General features: G+C 43.0%; 1 protein-coding gene across 4 annotated transcripts in view; it reads left to right on the forward strand.

Moving 5' to 3' along the window:
- The window catches only part of Satb2 (SATB homeobox 2), a 207,669-nt gene that overhangs the window by 88,727 nt on the left and 96,031 nt on the right, over nucleotides 1–22,911 (forward strand). For all 4 annotated transcript variants that reach the window (XM_076550365.1, XM_042260354.2, XM_006974897.4 and 1 more), the window contains 2 exons: nucleotides 21,151–21,277; nucleotides 22,343–22,466. In XM_076550365.1, the coding sequence (XP_076406480.1) occupies nucleotides 21,151–21,277; nucleotides 22,343–22,466 (251 nt within the window). The remainder of the gene's footprint in view (nucleotides 1–21,150; nucleotides 21,278–22,342; nucleotides 22,467–22,911) is intronic.

Genomic DNA, 22,911 nt, shown 5'->3' on the forward strand with positions numbered 1-22,911 from the left:
CCCTTTTTCTAAATCATGGGTGCTTCTTTAATGATGGTTGGTGACAATGAGGTGGGGGTCATCGGGTTTGTTGTTTCTAGGCACCTGCTGTACCCAGTCTTCTTTCCGCTAACTTGGTCATTCCTTAGGCCTGCACCAAGGGCCCTGGGCTATACTAAGGGAGCATGGATCTGTCCACAGCTGGAGGCCCTGGCCTGTAGCTGGTGGTTGTGTGTCAAAATCCTCATCTCTCTCCTGATGTGGTGTTACTGTGCCTTCCCTGGGGAGGCCCTGGCCACTTCCCCCGCCCCCCAGCAGTCCTCTCTGCTGCTTTGTGGGGTGAGTCTCCCACATCCAGCCCAGCTGCTCTTGCAGGCCAGAGGCCGTCTGGATTTCTCTGTTTGCTTTGCCTTGGTAACCTCTCCCTGAAGACCCTCACTTGATCTTGTCCCCTCTCCTCACGTTACCTGCTCTTTCTCTGTGGGTGATCTGTGGCCCTGGTTGACAGACAGTGCCTCCTAGTGAGAGTGTCACTGTTCTTGTTTGGGATCCCTGAGCCATCCCAGGAGCCCCTGTGAGGATGGTTGCTGAAGTTAAGGGAGGACTGAGTTTCTGCCAATCTACTATGTGATTGATTTGCTTTGTTAACATTCTCATCCTGCCCCTGTGATCATCAGTATATTGCTGCTTAACATCCTCTTGGACAATATCATATCTGTTCATAATTCTAGCCAAAAATTTCTAAATTAGAGGCTTTCTTGGTTCAAAATAGATGAGATTTCATGAAAGAACTGGGGTTTCAGAAGGCAAAAGGCTCTTTTTCATGTGTGGTTGCTTCGTTGATTTGCAGGAGAGTGTAGCAATTTGACAGTAGTATACAACTCCATTGAGAAAAATCTGTCAGGTCCAGAATGGAGTGAAAGACAAAATAAAATGGCCTGTCCACGCCCCTTCCAGGGCAAGGATGCATTGTTTTAACAGCTGGGTGATTGCAGTTGAAATCTTCTCAGTAGCCCATAGCCTCTTCTTCTCCTCCACATAGGCAATAACATAGATATGCTATGAATACATGCACACTGTTACACCCACTATACATATGTGTATGTCTGTGTCCACACCCATACCAAAAAACACACGTGTAAATCTATCATCTGTATCTTGTTATTAGTATTCACTTGTTATTAGTATTTTTCATGGCATGAATTTTGAATGCCTGTTTGTATCCACATGTCACCAATTGACCATCTCATTTGGTGTAGACACACTATTTAGAATTTATTTTTGCAAGTAACTTTTTAATAAAAAATTATGTATTTATTCCATTCTGTTCCTGATTAATTAGTTTATGGTAGTGGGTAATAGTTTAAAATAACTTGAAAAGTCTAGATTCTATTCCTAGTTGACATTCGTGATTGATTTTCATTGACATCTAGGGTGTCATGTTGTCAAATTTCAGACTTTGCATTTAATTAGTGTTTTTTAAAATTATAGTTATCTTGGAATTAAGGTTTTCTTGGGAGGGGGGTGTCTCAGGCTGGCCCCAAACTGGCTGTCTAGTTAAGAATGATCTTGAACTCTTGATCCTCCTGTCTCTGCCTTCCAAATTAGAGTTAAAAAATAGATAGTTCATTGGAATGTGAGCTAGTAGCATTGTCCCGATTTAAAGGTCAAACAGGGTCAAATAAGGAGTCTGTAAAGCATGCTTGAAGGGACCAGGTTGCTAATTGGAATATTCTGCGGTATAGTGGTCACACAAAGGTTTTATTGTGAGGTATACCATGCTCGCCAAGGAATACAAGTGATTTTTATGTTTAGTATTAGAAAATAGATACTAAAACAAGCATTCTGGTTTGTACCATACTGCTAGAAAAATAGAATATTGCTAGTACCTTCCAAACTGTCTCTTTTTAATTGCTAATTTATTCTTATCAATGCAATTTAGTTTTTGGGAATGTGTGCCAGAGAGCTCAGTAGCCACAGAGTAGCCTGGGAAGAGTGGACATTTTCTGTTTCTTCTGCTTTTCCCTGCCATCCCTCCTTCCTTTCCCTTTCCCCATCCTCCTGGTGACTCAGCCTTCCACTCGGATCCACTTCTGCCCCTGCCCTGCAGTATGAGTGACCACAGGGACAGTATTGACCAATACTGCCGTCTCATCCACCTGACCGCCCCAGGTTTGGATTTTCTGTTTAATTTAGAGTAAGATCCATGTTTTCCCTGAACTGCAGAGCCCCTCTGATCTGTGCTGGGTCGCTGCTCACTATTCACCCCTGTACCGGCTCCTGTCTGCTCACCGCTCACCCCTGTATGGCTCCCATCCACAGCAGCTTCTTAGTTCTCTGCTCAGCCACATCTGGCTACTGTGTGCAAGGTGGGTTCCTTTTCATCCCTAGGGGACATTCTCCTTGACTTCCTGATTGTTCTTTCTCTGAGCATACTATTATTTCTGTCCTTAGCACTTGCTACATTTTTAATTATACCTTTGCTTGTTGGTTAGTAGACTTTGGGTCTGATGAGTGTAGGTACATGTCTGTCTCATTCACCACGCTGCACTTCCATTGTGTAGACACACAATATTGAAATAGATGAATGAATTAGAGTTTGGCGATGCCTTTGGACTATTTTTTAGTATTACAAGGCTTTTTACATCAAAATATTTATATGGTATTGTGGGTGTAACAAAATTGAGCCCTGAATTAGGCCTGTGTTTTTGAGTCTACTTGTGCTGGCCATGTGTATTATTTTTAATCACCACTGACCCATTTATTAAGTGCCACCAATTTAGGTCAAATACTCAATCAGATTTTTTTTTGTTTGTTTCCAGTACTAATCTCAGATATGCAGGACATAAAGTTTTATCCAACATACTACAGTGGAGGGTTCTTGATATAATAGAAAGAATAGAGTTCTGGGGTCATGGAACCCTGAGAATGGAGAGTAGTTACGCTGAATCTACATCACCATTTTATCCCTACTTTTCCTCTCACAAGAAATGATATCCACTCACTGGTTTGTAGTAATGGTTGCTAGGAAATAATACATACTAAATTCTAACATGGTGCTGGCCATGGATAGATGCTTAATTTATGATGTTATTTGTTTTTATTACTTATGTACCTATATAATCAGCTGTCTAATCCTTTCCTCCTCCCATTTGGTCCTCCGGGAAACTGAGACTGTTTACTTTGTAGGAGTAATGTAGAGATGAAATGGAATAATATGTACACGTACTGATGCATGGTGCTTACTGATGCCTGGTACTTAGTGATGCATGGTGCTTACTGATGTCTGGTACTTAGTGATGCATGGTACTTACTGATGCCTGGTACTTAGTGATGCATGGTGCTTACTGATGCCTGGTACTTAGTGATGCATGGTGGTTACTGATGCCTGGTACTTAGTGATGCATGGTGCTTACTGATGCCTGGTACTTAGTGATGCATGGTGGTTACTGATGCCTGGTACTTAGTGATGCATGGTACTTAGTGATGCATGGTACTTAGTGATGCATGGTGGTTACTGATGCCTGGTACTTAGTGATGCATGGTGGTTACTGATGCCTGGTACTTAGTGATGCATGGTGATTGCTGATGCCTGGTACTTAGTGTTGCATGGTGCTTACTGATTGTGGTACTTACTGATGCGTGGTACTCAAGCAACTCTCCTGCCTTGTCCTTGGCTGCAGTGAGTGAGTGCGGGTGCTTAGTAGAAGAGCTGGACCCAGTTACTCAGCAGCAGTTTTAGTCTTTAGTTCATTGGTTCATTCACCAGCTGGTTTGGGAGATGCTCAGATTAATGCCGGAACTGCAAGGACAGTGGAATAGGAAATGAGCGTTTACAGGAAGTAGTCGTCATTTACCTCTTGAGTGAATCTGCAACACAGTGGGACTGTCTCTCAGGGATGTGGGGAGGGTGCTATTCCCCCTGGAGGTCTATGTGAGATCTGTCTCAGAGGCTGGGAAGACGTTAGAGGGGACCAGTCACCTTGATGCTCCCAGTCAGACAAACCTCGCCTTCAGTGAAAAATTTGTGTACCTTAGGCAAATTGTTTGTCCTAATGGGAAATGGAGATATTCTGTCGCAGGATTTATGTGAAGGTTAACACAGTAAGAAAGTTGGAACACACCATTATGTATAAGTACATATTCTTTGCAATCATGAGATTTTGTGTGCTTTTATATATACCAGGAGATTGTAGAATAGCTTCCAGTCCCAGGAAACCATCTCCCCAGGACTGACCTGTTGGTCTGTTGTTCTCTTTTTTTTTTTTTTTTTTTTTTTTTTTTGGTTTTTTGAGACAGGGTTTCTCTGTGTAGCTTTGCGCCTTTCCTGGAACTCACTTGGTAGCCCAGGCTGGCCTCGAACTCACAGAGATCCGCCTGGCTCTGCCTCCCAAGTGCTGGGATTAAAGGCGTGCGCCACCACCGCCCGGCTGGTCTGTTGTTCTCAACTTTGTTAAGCCTAAACCCTAGCTTACCTGTCACAGTTCAGAGACTGGTCGGTCACCACCATCTGCACCTCAGCTTCTTAACACTTTTGCTTGGACATGTAAGTGTCCTCCGTAACAACTCACATACCATAATGCCTTTCTGGCTCCAGAGTCTAAGCAGGAAGTCCACCGTTTTAGCTCTGCATTATTGTTTCTCTATGATAACAACAAATGGGAAGGGCATTTTGTTCAGCTAGCCTTTCAAAACTGACAGAGAACCCGGATATGTGTATCTCATTTAATGCCACCGACAGCTCTCCTCAGGGGCCCTGGGCTGAGTGGACTGAGCGAGGAGAGGTGAGGGCTTTGACTGTAGCATTCTAGGCAAAGGCTTTTCACTTTAGGGAAGAAAAATACTGCTTTCCTTCTCTACATTTCTAGGTCCTCAGGCTGGGACTTTGTAAGTCAGACTGAAAGAAGACAGACTGACAGGAGAAAAACAAGTTTATAAAGACATGCCTCTGTGTCTGACTCCTTCCAGGGACCTTTAGTTCAGTGTGCCGAGTGGCATTTTTGGGGTGACATTCTGCTTCCATTCAGTGCTGTTCCTGCCTCTAAGCTTTGCCAGTTTTCGTGTTCTCAGACTCCAGTGTTCTCATGCTGACAGGCTTTCCTCTCTCTTCCCCAGGGCAGTCATGAGCTCTAAATGGTGTCTGCTTGACAGCAGTTTCCCATGGCCCAAATTCTAGAACACTAGAAGTCTGTCCTTTGGTTGACGTTGGTGCCTCTCACTCTTCTTGATGCTCTGTACTGGCTTCCACTGGGGCCCCTTCAGATCGCTCTTCCCTCCTCAGAACCGCCGAGGCACTCTGTTTCTTGATGTTAATCTCTCTATACTGTCAAGGTCTGGAGTCTACTAAGACAGGTTTTCTGGGAGGTGGAGAGAAGACAGTGTAGTCTTTATGTGGAAGTACGCTGTTGTCTTTTACAGATTCAGAGCCAAATTCTTCCATCAGAGTATGTGGCCACTTAATGTCTATAACGACTCCATTTAAAAATGCCCAATATACTTACCTTCATCTGTTTATTCCTCTTTTCCAGACTTTGTATTAGACACATTCAGGATTGCTGAGTTCTTTTCCAGATTAACCCGTGTTTGAACTGAATGACTTTGTTGATAAGTCCCTAGGATATAAAGAGTGCTAAGATGACCATGGTGATACTCAATATAATATGTGTTTTTTACCTTGTTAGACATCATAGGTTTATAATTATTACTCATGGAATTCTACTAGCTGAAGACCTTTCTCAGAGTCAAAACATATTTCCACACAGCATAATCTTCACAAACTAGGAACACACTACATATAGTTGAATTAAAACTGATTAGAACTCATACCATGGAGTGCTGTGAATATTTGTTGTCAGATATGACTCACTTTCTTTAAAACAAAATTTTTTTTTTTGTAATAACGGCCCACTCTTTTCCCTGGCACACTTATTTGTTATCTTTGCTTTGGTAAATAGCCACTCAGCTAGATGCCAAAAAGAGGGGAAAGAAAGACACAAAGGGATGTGTGTGCACGGCCATCTATCTCCCTTCCCTTCCTCTGAGATTTTATATATGCTTGGTTTCAAAAACCAGTTTAAAAATAAAAAAGATGAAGGCGGCTGCAATCTGCTCCACTTTATGCAGATGAGGTGTGGCCCTCAGGCACCTGCCAAACTTCTAATAAGCCTTCAGTTGGGCCTGATTATTGAGAAGGCAGATCCTTTCCTATAGGCCAGGAATGGATCAGGGATCCACGATTCCACTAGTAGATGTGGGTCAGGTCAGAGCAGTACACTGCCTCAGCATGTGCATGGGTCAAATGGACCTCACATGGACATTCCTCTATTATTCTTGGCTTCTCCTTGAGGACAGTGAGGTTCCCAAAGGCCAGCAGGATTGTGACCTCTCTGTGCTGTGGCTCGTTTGAAAGGTCCTTTTCCTGTATATTTCAATTGAAAAATGTTATTTCTGTGAAGCATGTCTGTAAGCCTTACATTTGCAACAACAAATATCTTTAATTATCCCGAATGAATGTTTTTACAAGGACGCCACTCAAGTGAGTTGAATTTTTGAATTATCAAGGCAGCCATTTTTAATGTTGTTGGATGGGGCATTATCTTTCAAAAAGATAGTAGATATAACAAAGTTGAAAATCTCTATCCTCTTGTTTTGGACTCTCTTAGAATATACTTTATAGAAATAGTTTGAAAAAGATTTCATTTTGTGGGAAGATTAAGTTTTTTTATGAACTAAGCTGAGACTGGAAGTTTAAAGAGATAAGTTGGGGCCCATCCCAAGGTGTGGGTATGTAAAGAGTTATGGAAAGTAACTAGCTTTGTCAATCCAAATCCAGCTCATGGTCAGAACTGATAGCTATTTAACATGAATATATCTCAGGTGAAGTCACTTTGTAGCCCAAATTACTTCTTGATCACAGAGGATCAAGAAACAGACAGTTGACATATTCTAGATCATCATGGATATTGAAGTAAGAGAAGTAGTCATGTCCTAGATACAATATTGAACCATCACATGATTTAGTTCACAAAATGATTTATGGATGAAGGACAGAATTCCCCTTTTCTGGCTTATTATAAGCATTATTACTATGGGCACCAACCCAACCGAATGTTGTGTTAGCAAGTAATTTTGTAGACTGAGTAAGAATTGCAAAGCTTTTGTTTCTTATTTCTTTGCTTTATTTGGGAACATATAAATTAAATACTGAAATTTCGTGTCACAAACATGAAACTGGAAAGGAAATTTGCAAACCTTTTTGGTTCACACCGTTCCTAGGACATATTCACGTTTCAGTATAATTATGCAAGGTTTTGTATTTTTGTTTTTGCCTCTGCTAGTATCAGGATCAAAGAAACAAGGTACTTGAGAGATGAAGTGGTCTCCATTAGACTGACTGGTTTCGAGATGTATCCTCAAGTATAAGAACCACAGACTTATCAACAAGTGTCCATACGCATTTGACTTACATGAATTTAACTTATCATGAGTCATATGAAATAACTATATAAGGACCTAAAAATTAATGACTGCTCTGTTTCTGGTACCAGTCAGTTTGATTTTGGTCATGGGTATGTTGGTTGGCTGCTTTCTTCTTGTGGAGCAGCATAGAATTAATTCCATGAGAAGCCCAAAGCAAATGCTCCATTTCTTGATGGGTTAATAGAAAGTGGCATGGTAAAGAGCACTGGACAGCTGAAAACAGAGGCAAATTCGGGCCACTAAATATCATCCTCACACAAGGATTAGGCATGAAGAAAAGCGGGACGCTGCTGGTGGACATTTTGAAAATGGAAAACATTTTCTGTGTTTTCATCTCCATGGATTATGGGATGTATTTGTTAAGACAACAAAAGTAACACATACAACACAGTAGTAGGAAGCTAGAGTACGGTGGATCCTCTTTTGTTTCCTGTTTAGGAATGTGAATGACTAAATATATAATTAGATTTGTGACTTTCCTTCCTTTTAGAGGTGGGCAGTTTGATAATAGTTTGCTATTTGAATCAAAGTGGAGCACCATTCTAGCTATTTTAAGGATGGCTGAATTAAAAACAAAACAAAAAGGACTCCATGTGACCTATTAGCTCTGGCCTGGTTCCCCAGGAAGAGCCCAGTAGACTTATCAGCATCATCTCATGTAAGCTTTCTCTTCTCTTCTCTATCAGCTTTCTTTTTTAATTTTTATATTTAAATGTTTATGTTTTTTTGAGAACGAGTCTCACTATGTGGCCCAGGTTAGTTGTGAGCTAGTGCTTTTCCTGCCTTGGTTTGCAAGTTGCTGAGATCACCACATACACTACCCCATTCAGCTCACCAGACTATTTTTTAAAGTCCAAATAAGTCTCACTGAGGGGAGAGACTGAGCCTGCCTCTGTGGAGTGGAGAGACCTTGGTGTTCAATTCAGGCACTTGACAACAGAGAGGGTTACTCTGATCAGCTATGTGGATAGGTGCCATCCTGGGGGATATAGAAGATATCACCAGAGGGAAGGACTGAGCACCTTAGGCATCCCCCATGGATGGAAGAAAAGTGGGTCCTATTGTTATTTTGAGGTCTTTATATATTTGTTAATTAATAATAGGATGATTGTGAGATTTTTTGTTCCTTGATCTCAGTTATATTATACTTTATGAATCAGATATATTTACATGTATAGGTTATACTAAGGACTTTGAGGAGAGGAAATTATTTGTAGAGGTATATGAACACTTTATTCTATCTGGTGTTGTAGATCTGAGAATACTTGTTCTAATAATTGTTACTATTTGTAAGGGAATCCCTTGGGTAATACCTCGTAGCTAGCAATTTTGAAGTAGAGAACATAATTCTGTTTATTCAGATATAGTCACCGTCTCAGTTAGGGTTTCTGTTGCTGTGATAAGACACCATGACCTTGGCAACTCTCTTTTTTTTTGTTTTTGTTTTTGTTTTTGTTTTTTGAGACAGGGTTTCTCTGTGTAGCTTTGGAGCCTGTCCTGGATCTCACTCTGTAGCCCAGGCTGGCCTCGAACTCACAGAGATCCGCCTGCCTCTGCCTCCCGAGTGCTGGGATTAAAGGCGTGCGCCACCACCGCCCAACCTTGGCAACTCTTATAAAGGAAGACATTTAATTGGGACTGGCTTACAGGTTCAGGGGTTTAGTCAATTATGGTCATGGCTGGAGGCATGGCAGTGTGCAGGCAGACATGGTGCTGGAGAGGTAGCTGAGAGTTCTACATCTGGACCCATAGACAGCAGGAAGAGAGCGAAATACTGGGCCTGGCTTTGAGCACCTGAAACCCCACAGCCCACCTACAGTGACACACTTCCTCCAAGGCCACACCCTCACAGTGCCACTCCCTGTGAGCCTATAGGGGCCATTTTCATTCAAACCATCAGTCACTCATAGTTTGTAGTAAACAGTGTAGTTGGCGGAATGCTTGGGTTTGTGTTTTTAACTTTGATGGAACTACACTCCCTTTTCTGATTGATGTAAGTGCCATTGTTTTGCTCAGCAACTGGCAGACCTTCAGTTATTCTGAATGTAGAAGTTGTTGGCTATACTTAGGGAGTTAAAGGAAAAAAAAATAAAGATCCTTCCCTGAGAAAAATAAAGTTGGGTGCTTGCCATTTTTTAAAAGTAGAATTTTAATGAAGGACAAATCAACCCACCAGTTCAGTGTTGTCAAGTTTGAAGGCTTAATGCCTCTTTCGAAAGACAGTCATCAAAGCCACCGTGCTAGGACCCTTTTGGCCTAGGATTTCAGAGCTGCAGGGGCAGGGAGATACCGAAGGAATCTCTTTTGTAGCGCAGGGCATCGCACAGAAAATTCAGCTTGAGGACATTAGCCCCTGACCTTTCTCTGCCTTTGCCAGCCTTTTGGAAGGCGTCTGTATGTGCAGAGGATCTCTGGGATAGTGGGCAGAGGGCAGGTGGCACTTCCACTCAGACTAATAATGGCAGGATGGAGGGTAAGGGGCTCTCGTCCCTGGGATACAACGAACTGCCAGCCGCAGTTCACCAGCCAGCTTTTTATTGCAAGTGACAGAAGACACGAGAAAAGAGACTGTAAAGGGAGGAAAAACTCATCGGGCTGAGAATTTCAGGGAGTCCAGTTCATAGTCAGCAGGTCAGTTGCTCTCAGGCCTGTTGAAAGGCAGAAGCATCGTAGAGGAAGGAGCTGCTCACCTCCGGGTAGCCAGGAAGCAGACCGAGTGGGCTACGGGGCTAGTTCCTTCCAAGGGGCTCCAGTGACACACTGACTCCAACCAGGCCCTGCCTCCTAGCAGCCTGTTTCGCTCTGGGCTCCTCGATGGTGGGATTAGCACTTTCATAATCCAGTTACCTCCCAGTAGCATTACCAGATGGGGAAACTAAGCCTTCAACCCATGAGCCTTTGAAGACATTTTCAAACCGTAACACCAGAAGATAATTTGCTGTGTTAGCCAGTGACATTTTAGGATATTCAGTGTTTTGCTTAAGTAACGGCAACTCTCCCTCAAAAACACCGTACAGAGCCGAACGCTTACTTCTTTTATGTTAACTTAGCATTCATGAATGCCAGTGCACACAGCTCTTCATAACGTCCTTAAAATGTTTTTTGCATTTATTTACTTGTGCATGTACACATCACAGCATGCACACGGAGGGCAGAGGACTGAGTGTCCACCGAATCAGTTCTCTCCTTTCACTGCCTGTGTTCGGGGGACCAGATGACAGCAAGCCTCGTGACCTGCCGAGGCATCTCGTGGGCCCAGCTTTATCATTTTCAGTGCAGTTTGACTTGGGTTCTTTCATTGTGATCATCGTCCTGTGAGTCAGGCCGGGGCTTTCTTTGTTTCATAGAGTTTTCTTTTAATGCCTCATGTTCTAGTAAAGAAAGCAGGGACCCAGAAAGATACAGAGCCACAGCCAAAGCCACGTCTCTGACTTTCCTCCTGCTGGCTTTCAGTGAAATGGCCTTATTGGCATGGGATCCACCGTATTGTAGGCATCATCATGATTATGAGGCTAGGGTTATTAAGACAAGCTAAATTGACATAATCCTGACAGTGTAAAGTTCAAATCTGCAGAAAGTTTTCTAATGTATATTCATATATAGGAAAGTGTGCTTCACCTCCATATTGCTTATTCAGCCCATGCCAAGTCCACATAGCCAACAAGAAATAATAAACACAGCGACTGCACCCCGCCCCACTTTCCTTCCGTGCTGGAACATTGCGCTTTCTCGTTAGTTGTCCTAACTGACAGTAGTGAGCACATTTTCTGCTGAATTAGAACGAGAGAATCTGGGAATCATTTGCTTTCAACTCTTCTCAGGTTGAGAATCTGAGGCTAGATCTTCGTCTTCTGGCCATTGTGGTTTTTTGTTTGTTTGTTTGTTTGTTTGTTTGTTTGTTTGTTTGTTTTGTTTTAAGTGGGAACCCGAGGCAGTGATTCTCAAGGCTGGCACCTCAGCAGCCTCTCTTAGAGTTTTCTCCGTTGAGCTTTTGTTTCATAGGCCAGAAAGAGGCTCGCAATTGCTTTAGGGGTGAAAATGGAGCTCACCCATTTAATGAGACCACTTTGAATAGCAGCATCCTTACAATGGAAGAAGAAGAATTAGTTTCTTCCTCTTTGCTTCCTCCCAGGTCCTCACAAGGTATCCGATTCAACTTCCATGGCTTATTATACATATAATCAGGACCGGTATCTACGTCTCTCCTTCTTCAATTGCCCTTTCATTCATGTGACATTTTTCTGACATGTCTGAATATTCCACAGGGCTCATATAAGCTGTCATCATTATTCATCACCATGTGTGTTGTGACTGTAAGTCTGCCTTTGATCCAGTTCAAGAAGTGTTTGTCTGCTGAGACTACCTCTCATGCATTAGGCCCTTGGCGTCTCTCATAGCCATTAAAGTGATAGTGGCATATTTCAAATTTTGTTTTGCAGTATTTAAATATGACATTTCCAAAAATGCAAATTAAGGAGCTATCTGGACATCTCTAAGTGTGAAGGGTCTAAGACCTGTAAATCATGTGCATTCTAAGGCTTCATAGAATAGAGTACATGATGTAGATCTCATGTACATACACAGGAGCACGGAGAGTGGGAAATCATTAGAATGTTTGGAAGGGAACAAAAGCAAACATTCTGCAAATCAAAAGCACTCGTCACTTTCAGTGATTTCATCCATGTTTGCTCTCGCGTTGTATAGCTACTTAGTGAATGGCTGAGAGATCTGTTGAGTTGGAACATGGATAAAAGTGGACACCCTAGCCAGGTATGGTGGCACACACCTTTAATCCCAGCACTCAGGAGGCAGAGGCAGGAGGATCTCTGTGAGTCTGAGGCCAGCCTGGGCTACAGAGTGAGCTCTAGGACAGTCAGGGCTATTGTAAAATTACCCTGTCTTAAAAAAAAAAGGGTGCATAATATAAATGTCCTTCTTGCATTAATCTGGCCACCTTTTCTTCGATACTTTAGATACCATCATAATAGCACCCTTCAGGTGCACCCTGGATTACAGGAAGCAGAGTATACCTGAAGGATTATTCTGGAATATGTAGCTGGGAGCATGAGATTGATAAGATTTCCCAAGCCTGCTGAAGTACCTGCAATGTCAGGCCATCAGGAAACACTTCTATAGCTCTTTAGCTCCCCTCTGCAAAGACTATGGATAATTACTTAGGATGTGAAATATGCAAGGTGACAGCAGTTTTAGGTCTTTCGTGGATACTTCTTACCCCAGAGCATACAAAAACACTAGCTAAGTATGTTTTGAAGAACAGCTCTAGGAGCCTAGCACAGTAAGTCTAAGGAAATGTGCGTCCCCTGTGCCTTTGGTTTCTGGAGGTGTTGGAGGAAGACAGGGAGGGGGGAAATACCTTCATTCAAATGTATTTCTGAACAGAAAGGAGGAAGGAGAGGAGGGGAGGGGAAGGAGGAATGGTGGGGAGAAAAGAACAAGAATCCTTGTTTGTGTTACCTGCCAAAATTAGCCCTTTAATTTGGAATTCTTTCAGACAATTGTTAAAACTAGAAACAATAATATGAAAATCAATCACAGATGAGGTTTCTAACCAGCACTAGAACTGGTCCCAAGTAACTTCACGCGACACTTTTCTCATTTTTCATTCTCCATGTAATAGTTTTAAATGGTACTCTCATGAAATAAATAACTAAATGCCAACCATATTTTTTTTATAGCCTGGCTGATAATTTGGCTGTTTTTCAGGAGAATTGGAATTTTCAAAATTAAATAAGGGTTTATAAAATACCAACTTCAGAAAGTTTTATTTAATTTGTGGAATAATTTTGTTCACCCTCTTTCTTTCCTCCCCCTGCTCTGCAACAGGGCCTTTATTAATTTAGTCTAGTTACTTAGTGCTTATATTAAATAATCTAATAAAAATCAGAGTTGTAACATAACGTTTCCCAAATGTGAAACAGCATCTATTACATGGGACCAAATCTTTATGTTGCACAATGTAGAAACATGTATAAAATTACAAGGAATCAAATGCTACTGTATATATATGGAGTGTGTGTGTGTGTGTGTGTGTGTGTGTGTGTGTGTGTATAGAATATTTCTATACTGTAAGGGGGTGACTATTTCTAAAAAGTTGAGAAATGCTGTTTATAAACTATAGTTCATAGAAACTACTCTAAAACTAATTTTGGTTTTTAAATACCAATAGTCTTCCTTGTAATATTCCTTGAAAAGTGTAGGTATGGTTTAAAAATCACTCAGTCATTTTTAAAATTATTTTGTGTGTAGGCATGTTTTCTCTGCATATTTATATCTATGTGCACTGTGTGGTGTGTGTGTATCTGGTGCCTATGAAGCCTAGAAGAGGGCATCAGATTCCTTGGAACTGGAGTTACAGATGGTTGTGAGCCACCATGTAGATGGAGGGGATTGAATCCAGTTCCTCTGCAAGGGCAGAAAATGTTTTTAATGGCTGAGCCATCTCCCTGGCTCCTAGGTGAATGTTCTTCAGAATTAAAACGTTGGTTGTTTGTGTGATAAATAATACTCAGATTGTTGCAAGTGGATCAAATGTGTGTGGGCAATGGAAATCATGCGGTTGCAGTCATGTAAGCATGTGCGCACTGTGCTCTGTGGATTTCTAGATAAATATATATGATATATATGTATATGTGTATATATATGTATATATGTGTATATATAAAACAATAGAGCCTCAACATTTATTCTGAATTGTTGAATTATTTGTTTTTGTGCTGTTATAAGTACAGTATTAAGTGCGTTATAGGCTCCCAGACCAGTGTGTTGAGAGGTTTTGTTAATTTGTATAAGTTACAAAGGCAGCTGAATAAAGCAGAATTCCTGAAGAATGCGATTTCATCTCCGTTTCCTTTTACTGGAGTGCAAAGCAGTTGGGATGTGTAGAGTCCTTACATTCAGAGTGGACGGTGCTGAAGAGCTGGTCTGTTCCAGAACGTGATGTTGGGGTTCTGCTGAGCTATGCATGAAGAAGAGAAGCATGTGTTGGTCTCTCCTTTCTCTTTCTGCGTTGCGTATCATTCCGCCACAGGTTCAGCAATAATAACTACAATTTATGCCATTTCCCTGGTGCAGAGTGATGATATACCACAGTCAGGCCACAGGTTAGAAGCACAGGCTGAGTTATTACATACTGCTCGGTAGTGACTTCCTGTGAACTGATTTATGGATAAATAATTCTATGTTTTTTATTATATAGGACAGACAGTTTTTAATTTCTTTAACAAAGCATAGCTTAACAACAGAAAATTATATGCTGGAGCGTAGGGACCCAATTGCTCCGAGGAGGGTAAACAGATGCAATCAATGTCATGAGTTCTCCTATTTTTACAAGGGTCTCATCAGCAGTTGGTGTATTGTAGAAATAATACTGAGAACCAGAAGCCCCAAGGCTTAGTTATTCTGAGACTGGAGTTTTATTGACACTCTTTTGCTGAGATCTTTTCCAGGGGGTTATGAGATATATAAACTCCAGCCTTTGGATATTAAAGCTAATGTCTCATTTTTCCCCCCAGGTTGAGTTTTCACTTTGGTTTTAAAATTAACGTCAGGATGCACCTGGAATAAAAGGAAGTTATTCACGGAGTTGAATTGTGAGGGTACTGTTGATATCTTGCTCAGTTGCATGCATCTGTCTCCTAGATGGGTTTTGTCAGCAGCTCTCTCCACATCGCTGTGGACCGTGAGAACTTTCAGGTCCCTTACAGAGGACATGACATAGACCTTCATTGCGTGAGATGGTTCTTGCATTTGGGGTCCAGGAGTGGAAGTTCTCATCCTGGCTCATTTGGGGAGTAGTTTTACTTAGCTGTGTGTTTAGCAATAAGGAGCTTCTTTATTCAAACTCGGTCCAGGATGCATTGGTTTATGTTTGCATATTTGTGATTCAGAGACACATGAGGAAAATTTGTTTAATGGATAATTAGCACTACATGCAAACCCTTCTGAGGTTCTGTTGGCTATGCTGTATGTCACCATACAGCACACTTCCACTTTAAGTGGTTTCTCAAATCTTCAGGCCCATACTCTTCAGTTACAATTTGCAATATCCCACACCCTCCAATTTTTATATATTAAAGGTTAATAATTTGAATGACAGAAATTTTGCTTTGGCTTTGCAGAGCATGTGGTTTCTCTTAGACTAAAAACTGATAAAATACTGAAGACACCAATACATACACTATTCATGTTTCCTTTTGTGAAATGTCAACTCTGACTCTGGAAGGATCTTACATCGAGAGTGAAAAAGTGGTTTCCATTGTTGCATCTTTTTAATTTTAGACAAAAATTGCTTCCATTCCCAACTTAATTTTATGTCACTAATGGGAAATTTACCTACAATTGCATTTTGTTATTTGGTCTGAATGCATTATACAAAGAGTGAATTGGCATTCTGTATTTTAGAATGAACAGATTTGTCTGGATATAAACAGTTTTATTTATATTGTGCTCAATTCAATCATGTTAACATTTGTATGAATTTCAACTCCAAAATAAAGGCCCATAATTTGTGACTCAAAGACCTTGAAACTGCATCTGTAATAGTCCTCAACACCAGGCATTTTCCGAATGTCTGCAGATGATGCCTTTCTTGGAAATAGTAAGATGACTTGGGAGACACTGTTTATGTCTGCAGTGGCTCCTTGCGGGGACCATTTTCCCCAGAGAACTCCCAGGTGTAGCCGACTCTTCTGCCTTCTGTTTACTCGTTGGTTCCATTTTTTCCTTTTCTTCAGAATAAATGTCAGTGCCCTGAGTGATCCATGACTGAGGATGAGCATAGCCCTGCTCGAGAGACTTGCCTTGTCATCAGGAATTGGCACAGGGGATCATGCTTAGAGTAGCAGGGCTGAGTAGGGAGGGTCTAGTGGTATCACACATGACAAGGTGAAGCCCAGTTCTTAGTCCTGGCTGGTACCCATTGATTTTTTTTTTTTTTTTTTTTGGTTTTTTCGAGACAGGGTTTCTCTGTGTAGCTTTGCGCCTTTCCTGGAACTCACTTGGTAGCCCAGGCTGGCCTTGAACTCACAGAGATCCGCCTGCCTCTGCCTCCCGAGTGCTGGGATTAAAGGCGTGCGCCACCAACGCCCGGCCCCATTGATTTTTAAAGTCACTTTTATGTAGAACAGTGACCCCCTGAAGACGAACAAACGGTTCTAGAAAGCACCTGATGTCGGGTGCAGTAGCTCATGCTTATAATCCCTGCACTCATGAGGCTGAGACAGGAGGACCATGGGTTTGAGTAAACCCAGGCTACGTAGTAGTCAGACCCTGGCTCGGGGATGGACAAAGAAACAGGCAAAAAACAAACCAAAACAAAGAAGAGGACTAGGTACCTGTAAAGTTAACATAAAGGGATATTGTGGTAAAACTCACAAACCAAGTATGGATGCTCTCCGTGCACCTGTGTAGAGAAAAGTCTACTTCAGATGGGTTGCTCAGGCTAGACCTAGTTCTAGACCGGAAGCTGAAGAATGTTCAAGATTCTAGACGTGACTATTGGGGATCAGTGCTTTAGACAGAGTGAGAGCTCAGAACAGGAAAAGAGGCCTTCATGTATTGAGGATCCACAGTGTGCCTGACACCTGTGTGTCAAAATAATCAGACCCCAGCAATTTTCTCCTTTTTACACTCTGGAGTTTGCTCAACTTCTGTATACTGGAGGTTATGCCAGGATTATTGAGATTTCCTAACCCCGTGAATCAGGGTTTTTTTTTTTTTTTTTGGCCTTATTTATCTACACTGCAGGATTTGGTGGCCCACCTTGCAGGCTGGGATGAGACTGCAAGTTGTAATGAATCACTCCTGCCTGGAGTGCTATAGGAATTTTTTGCTCCCCCTAGAGTGGTTTTCTCTTTCCTTTCATCCAGCTCTCTTCCGGGAGAAATTCATCTCCTCTAGCATTGCTTAGGTGCTATTATGTCCTCACTCAGAAACTTGCAAAAATATTTCCTTCTGGTGTTTTGTTTTTTTAGCATTTGTTGTGTGGCAATCCGTGTGCATGGAAAGCCCCATAGTAATGCAGAAGGTGGGCATAGTTATTATCCCCACTTCATTGACAGGAAAACTGATATGAGGAGAAACTAAATCACTGGCTCCAAATCTCAAAGTTTGTACACACTAACCCCCAACTTGCTGCTAATTGCCAGCCTATACTGGAGTAACTGAGTCAAGTGTTCAAATCTGAATGTCCTTAGGACAAGGCTCGGTGCTAAGGGCTTTGCATGGGATACATACCTTTTCCCTCTAAGGGAAGTACCTTTTGATTCCATTTTACAGATGAGCAGATTGAGGCATGGAGAAATTAACAAACTTGCTAGAGTCATGTGATTAGAAGATGGTGGAAGCCAGGAATGCTCAGCAGCTATTTCCCTAGAAGCCCACACTCATTCACAGTTGCTCTGGTATATTGCTTCCCAGTTTGATTTCTTTAATTAACATTTGACTACTATTCTAAGTAATATTTTTGTCATTTTTTTTTTAAATCAGGAAAGGAGGCTGTTCCAAAGAATGTTTTCCAAAGTGGATTAGTGCATTAGACAGACAACCCGGCTTGTAGGGAAGGCACATGGAAGACTTCCTGCCCCAGGTAGACAGTTGAGTATATACTGTGACCTCCAGACGGTGCAGAATAGGAAAGGCATGCGCTGCCTCCCTTGCCTGAGAGAATAGCATGGACCCTCTGTTCCCTTGAAGCTGTAGAAGGCAGCTCGGAGCAGATGCTCCGTGTGGAGGTATTCAGTGATGTGGAGCACCTGTGTGTCTAGCTCCAGCCCCAACAAGTCTCCTTCTGGCTCGTCAAGGTGGAGGGGGGAGTTCATGGAAATGGAGATAACTTGCCTCAGTCTATCACTTCCTGCACACACACCCCTTAAGGAAGATGGAATATGATTTTTTTTTTTTTTTTTTTTACTTACTAGATAACCTTTTGTGTGCTTTTAAAATACAGAGTCTCAGTATGTAGCCCAGCCAGCTTTGTATGCTTGATATTTCTCCTTCTTGTTGGGGTTATAGGCATGTGCTACCATACCTGGCTTTTGTGTGTGTGTGTGTGTGTGTGTGTGTGTCTGTGTGTGTGTGTGTGTCTGTGTGTGTCTGTGTGATGTATATCTGTGTTCAGGGTGCGTGTGTATGTATATGTGTGCGCGAGCGTGTGTGCATCTGCTCATGTGCTTGTGTGCACTTGTAGGCCACAGTCAGACCCTGCGTGTCTTCCTTCATCGCTCAGCTTGTTTTCTGAGGCAGGGTCTCTCAGAGTCTGCAGATCACTCACTGGCTAAGCCGGCTGGCCAGCACGTTCAGGGACTGGCCTGTCTCTGTGTCCTGGCACGAGGCTGGCACTAGGTTACGGTGGCACACCACCATGCCCAGCCTTTCCGTGAGCGAGCGCTGAGGATCTGAACTCGGGTTCTGAAGCTTGCACAATAGACACTCTCCCGACTGTGACAAAGTCTTACCGTGTGGCTCAGGCTAGTGTCAAGCTCACTGTACATCCCAGGGTAGCTTTGAACTTACTGGCATTCTAGGCATTTGCTACCCTGCCTGGCAAGTTGTAATTTACACACAATCAAAGTATTCGTATTAAGAGGCTGGTTTGATGGATTTTGACAATTTTTGTGCTCAGGCAGCCTCTAGCCCAAACAAGCAAAGCTGTCCTTCCCCGTGAATCCTCTTGCCATTCCCATAGATGAGTCTTGTTTCTCTTGGATTTGATAGGAATGAAGTCATACAGCTATATTTGGTTGTCTGGCTGCACTGTGGAACGCTCCTTAAAAAAAAAAAAAAAAAAAAAAAGGAATGAACTGCTGATACACAGGCAGGTTGACTGTCCCAGAGAATCATCCCTGGGAGTTTACAGGGTTCATTTTCTTCAGATTGCCTTCATAGTCCCAGTGACTAAATCACTCACAGAGTCTTCTCTGTGCCAATCAGAGACAGCCATCAACATCAGTCTTCTCCTTTATTCTCCTATAATTAAAACAATGCACTTCTAGGATATGGTCAGATTATGTTTAACTTGGGGGTCATGGAAATAATGTGGCTATTTTTTTTTTAAAGGAAGTGAAAATTGCACAGTGATTTTCTTAGAAAGGTGGCAGGTTGGACCTGTTGTGTGGTATCTTTTTAACATGGCTACCTCCAGAAAGGAGGACGGCAGTGGATCGGGCCTCTCCGGGGTGGCTGTCCAGCCGGCCCCGGCTGCTCATCTCGTGTCTGCTGTGCATTTTTCATTGTCATGAGAGGGAATGTTAGGGAAACTATCCCCCACAAAAAAGCAGCTCTTCTTGGCAGGGGAGAGATGAGCTAAGGAGCCAGAACTGGAGCCATACGGCACCATGAATGAGAGCTGCGCCGCTTTGCTGGGGCTGAGTCCAGGCACTATTTATACTGTAGCATATTCAGCAGCAGATTGTTAAGTCTTAATACTGAAACAGTGCATCATTTGAGTATTTTTGTTCCGTTTCTTCCCTGTTTTCAAGCATTATGTCAGGCATTCCACGTTCATTTATTTCATCTTGGACAGGACATACCCTCACCGGGAAGGTCATTCCCTACCCTGAGAGTTTTGCCTCACAGCTACAGAGTCATTTTGGGACTCTTTTCAAAGTACCTTTGGGTGTACAGGTGTTCTCTTTCTTCAGCGATAAAAATGTATGTATTTTAAAAGAACAATGTAGTTAGACTCACCTGCATTGTCAACAGGAAAAATAAAAATGCTGTTTTTCTTTTATCTCTAAAACATAACATTTTTATATGTGACAATTTCTGACATCCCGTGGGGACCATCCGAGCTTTCATAGCATGGAAATAAAATTTTTGTTACCTGGTGTCATTTGTGAAATGAGTTTATTTTTCTTCATCAAATTTCTGTGTGCCCTGTGCTCTAGACCAGAGGGGCCCATCCGGTGAATAAGTTAGCATTTCCCGGTGCGGATGTGTGAGCACCCCATGAATCTTCCTGCTGCAGGGATTGCTTTGGTAGTCCCTGCTCTTTGCAGCCCCAGCTAGCCTGGGAGCTTTGTTGTGTTCATCATCCACAGACAGCAGGAGACCCACAGGGGAAAGGTGCCATTGTCATTCTAAAAAGAACCCAGGAATAAAGAGAGGCAGCTGAAGGCATCTTTGCTATTCTGCGCTGTGGCCCTAGGACCAGAAGGATAGGTGAGGGCTGGTTGCCTCCTGGGGCTGCAAGTGCTGTGTGCCCTGGGACTCACCACAGTCAGAATGCGACCGAATGGGCAGCCTACACAGTAGTTTTCTTGTTCAATTCAGAACCAAGTCTTATATTTAGGTAAAGCTTCCTTTTTTTTTTTTTTTGTCTATGAAATCAGCAGTCCTGTATATATAGCATCAGTCTTAAGTTAGACTGTGGAACAAGACTTTGGAGAAAGGAAATATCCGTATGGTTTTCTAAGTAATTTCAGGCACAGAAAAACATAAAAGAATCCATTGTCTATGACTAAACCTCACGCTTTCCATTCCTTATCTCTCCTGTGTAGTTCTCTAACTCGGTTGTCAGCCAGAAAAGAAGGCCTCACCGCACACGGGGCCGTAAACTCTTAGGAGGGGTTATTCGATGTTGACTGTTGAATGACCTTCTTGACATTGAACAAACTACCGAAGGGTTTAATAAATAGCAGATATATGTTGATTATGTTTTTCTTCCCTGTGCAGGAATAATCAAGCTCGGGAGGTGGAACCCTCTCCCCCTTAGTTACGTGACAGACGCCCCTGATGCGACAGTGGCCGACATGCTGCAAGATGTCTATCATGTTGTGACGTTGAAGATCCAGTTACAAAGGTGGGTATTTCTGAGCGGCTGTCTGCCCCCTCTCAGAGCTACCTGCCTAGATCTTAGAGTCGCTGTGGAGATCAGCTTGTCGGCTCCATTAGTTTCTAGACAGTGGGTGAAATGAGGGGCGGGAGGAGGGAAGCAGGGGCCGCTTCCCTGGGCATCTTTACAGTCCACATTCCAACTGTTTTATGCTGTTTTCAGAGGCAGTGAACTGGTCACCCAGGGGCTGCTTGATAAATCATTAAACATCTTCAGGGCAGGGGAAGGAGGGCTCTGTACAGCCTCTTCCTGGGGCTCCTCTCAGCTTTCTCAGAAGCCAACCCCAGAGCACCTGAAGTATGGAACCCCTCTGCTGGCTGCGAGGTTTCTCCTTCAGAGGCTTCTCTCTCTCTGTGGTGGACACTCAGTGAGAGGCAGCCTGTGGTCTGCAGGGAGACCTGGAATGCTCCAGATCAACCAGCATTAGAGATTCTCTGTACCCTTTCATTGTGAAGTGCCTGCAAGTTGTGTCTTAAGTAGTGGCGTCCTTCAGTGCAAGAAGATTTAAAAAATTTTTTCTCCTTTAGGAGAGTTTTTACTTTAGCAGGGACCCACCACCCCTGTTTTTTTGTAGCAATTCTTCAGGGTCTTTCCTAAAAGTTATTTTTGGGCTGAGAAAGTAGCCACTCTGAGTTTTCCTGGGAAGGTGAGCCTTCACACTTTGGTTTTGGTGGCAGTGTGCTGACTGACACTGAACCTTAGGAAGACCCATCCTGAGTCTCTGCTGGGAAAGCCCATCCCCACGGTGCTCTGTTGGTTCTCCAGTGTTTGGAGAGATCTGATGTGTCGAAATAGAATTTCTCCACACTCACATGCACAGTGACAGTTTCTCTTGGCTGTTAGGAGGGAGGGCACCGCACCTGGGGTCTATGGGTCTGCAGAAGGAGCTTGCTCCCCTTCCTTCTCTTGGGAGCCTCCTAGATGTCCGACTCTGACAGCGGCATGGGACCCGAGAGAGTGCAGCATTCTCGTCCTCTGCAGCCGGGCTATGGTTGAGGGTCACGTGTTACCCCTTCCCACTCTGTTTTGCAGTTGTTCGAAGTTGGAAGACTTGCCTGCGGAGCAATGGAACCACGCCACAGTCCGCAATGCCTTAAAGGAACTGCTCAAAGAGATGAACCAGAGCACATTAGCCAAAGAATGCCCTCTCTCCCAGGTCAGTGTCTCCAGGTGGCATCTTCTGGGTGTTTTCTGCCCTCACACCGCACTGCTGGGGCCCATGGAGAGGGCGGTGCTTTTGGTGTTGGAGTTAAAGTCATCATTTCCGGGATGGCTTGCTAATGGCTTAAAATCAGTGAAAATATATGAGACCACTTGCCGAGGATAACCATCAACTTTCTTATGGTGCAGCTAGGACATCATGACATGGGAAGTCACTTGAGTTTCGTGTTGAAACCTCTTCTGCTGGTTAAGTGCCTGGCTGAGGCCTTGCACTAGACCTCCATTTCCAAAGTCGACATTCCCAGTGGTTGCCTTACATCCTCTGCAGGATGGGTTGATAATGCTCAACCTTCCGTCTTGGTATGATTGCACGATCCTTTGCCCTGTTGGGTCGTTAGAGGTTGATCTTTATGTTATAGACATTTGTAGAGGGTGTTTTT

Source organism: Peromyscus maniculatus, chromosome 13 (genome assembly GCF_049852395.1).
Source record: "Peromyscus maniculatus bairdii isolate BWxNUB_F1_BW_parent chromosome 13, HU_Pman_BW_mat_3.1, whole genome shotgun sequence".
Classification (NCBI taxonomy): Eukaryota; Metazoa; Chordata; class Mammalia; order Rodentia; family Cricetidae; genus Peromyscus; species Peromyscus maniculatus.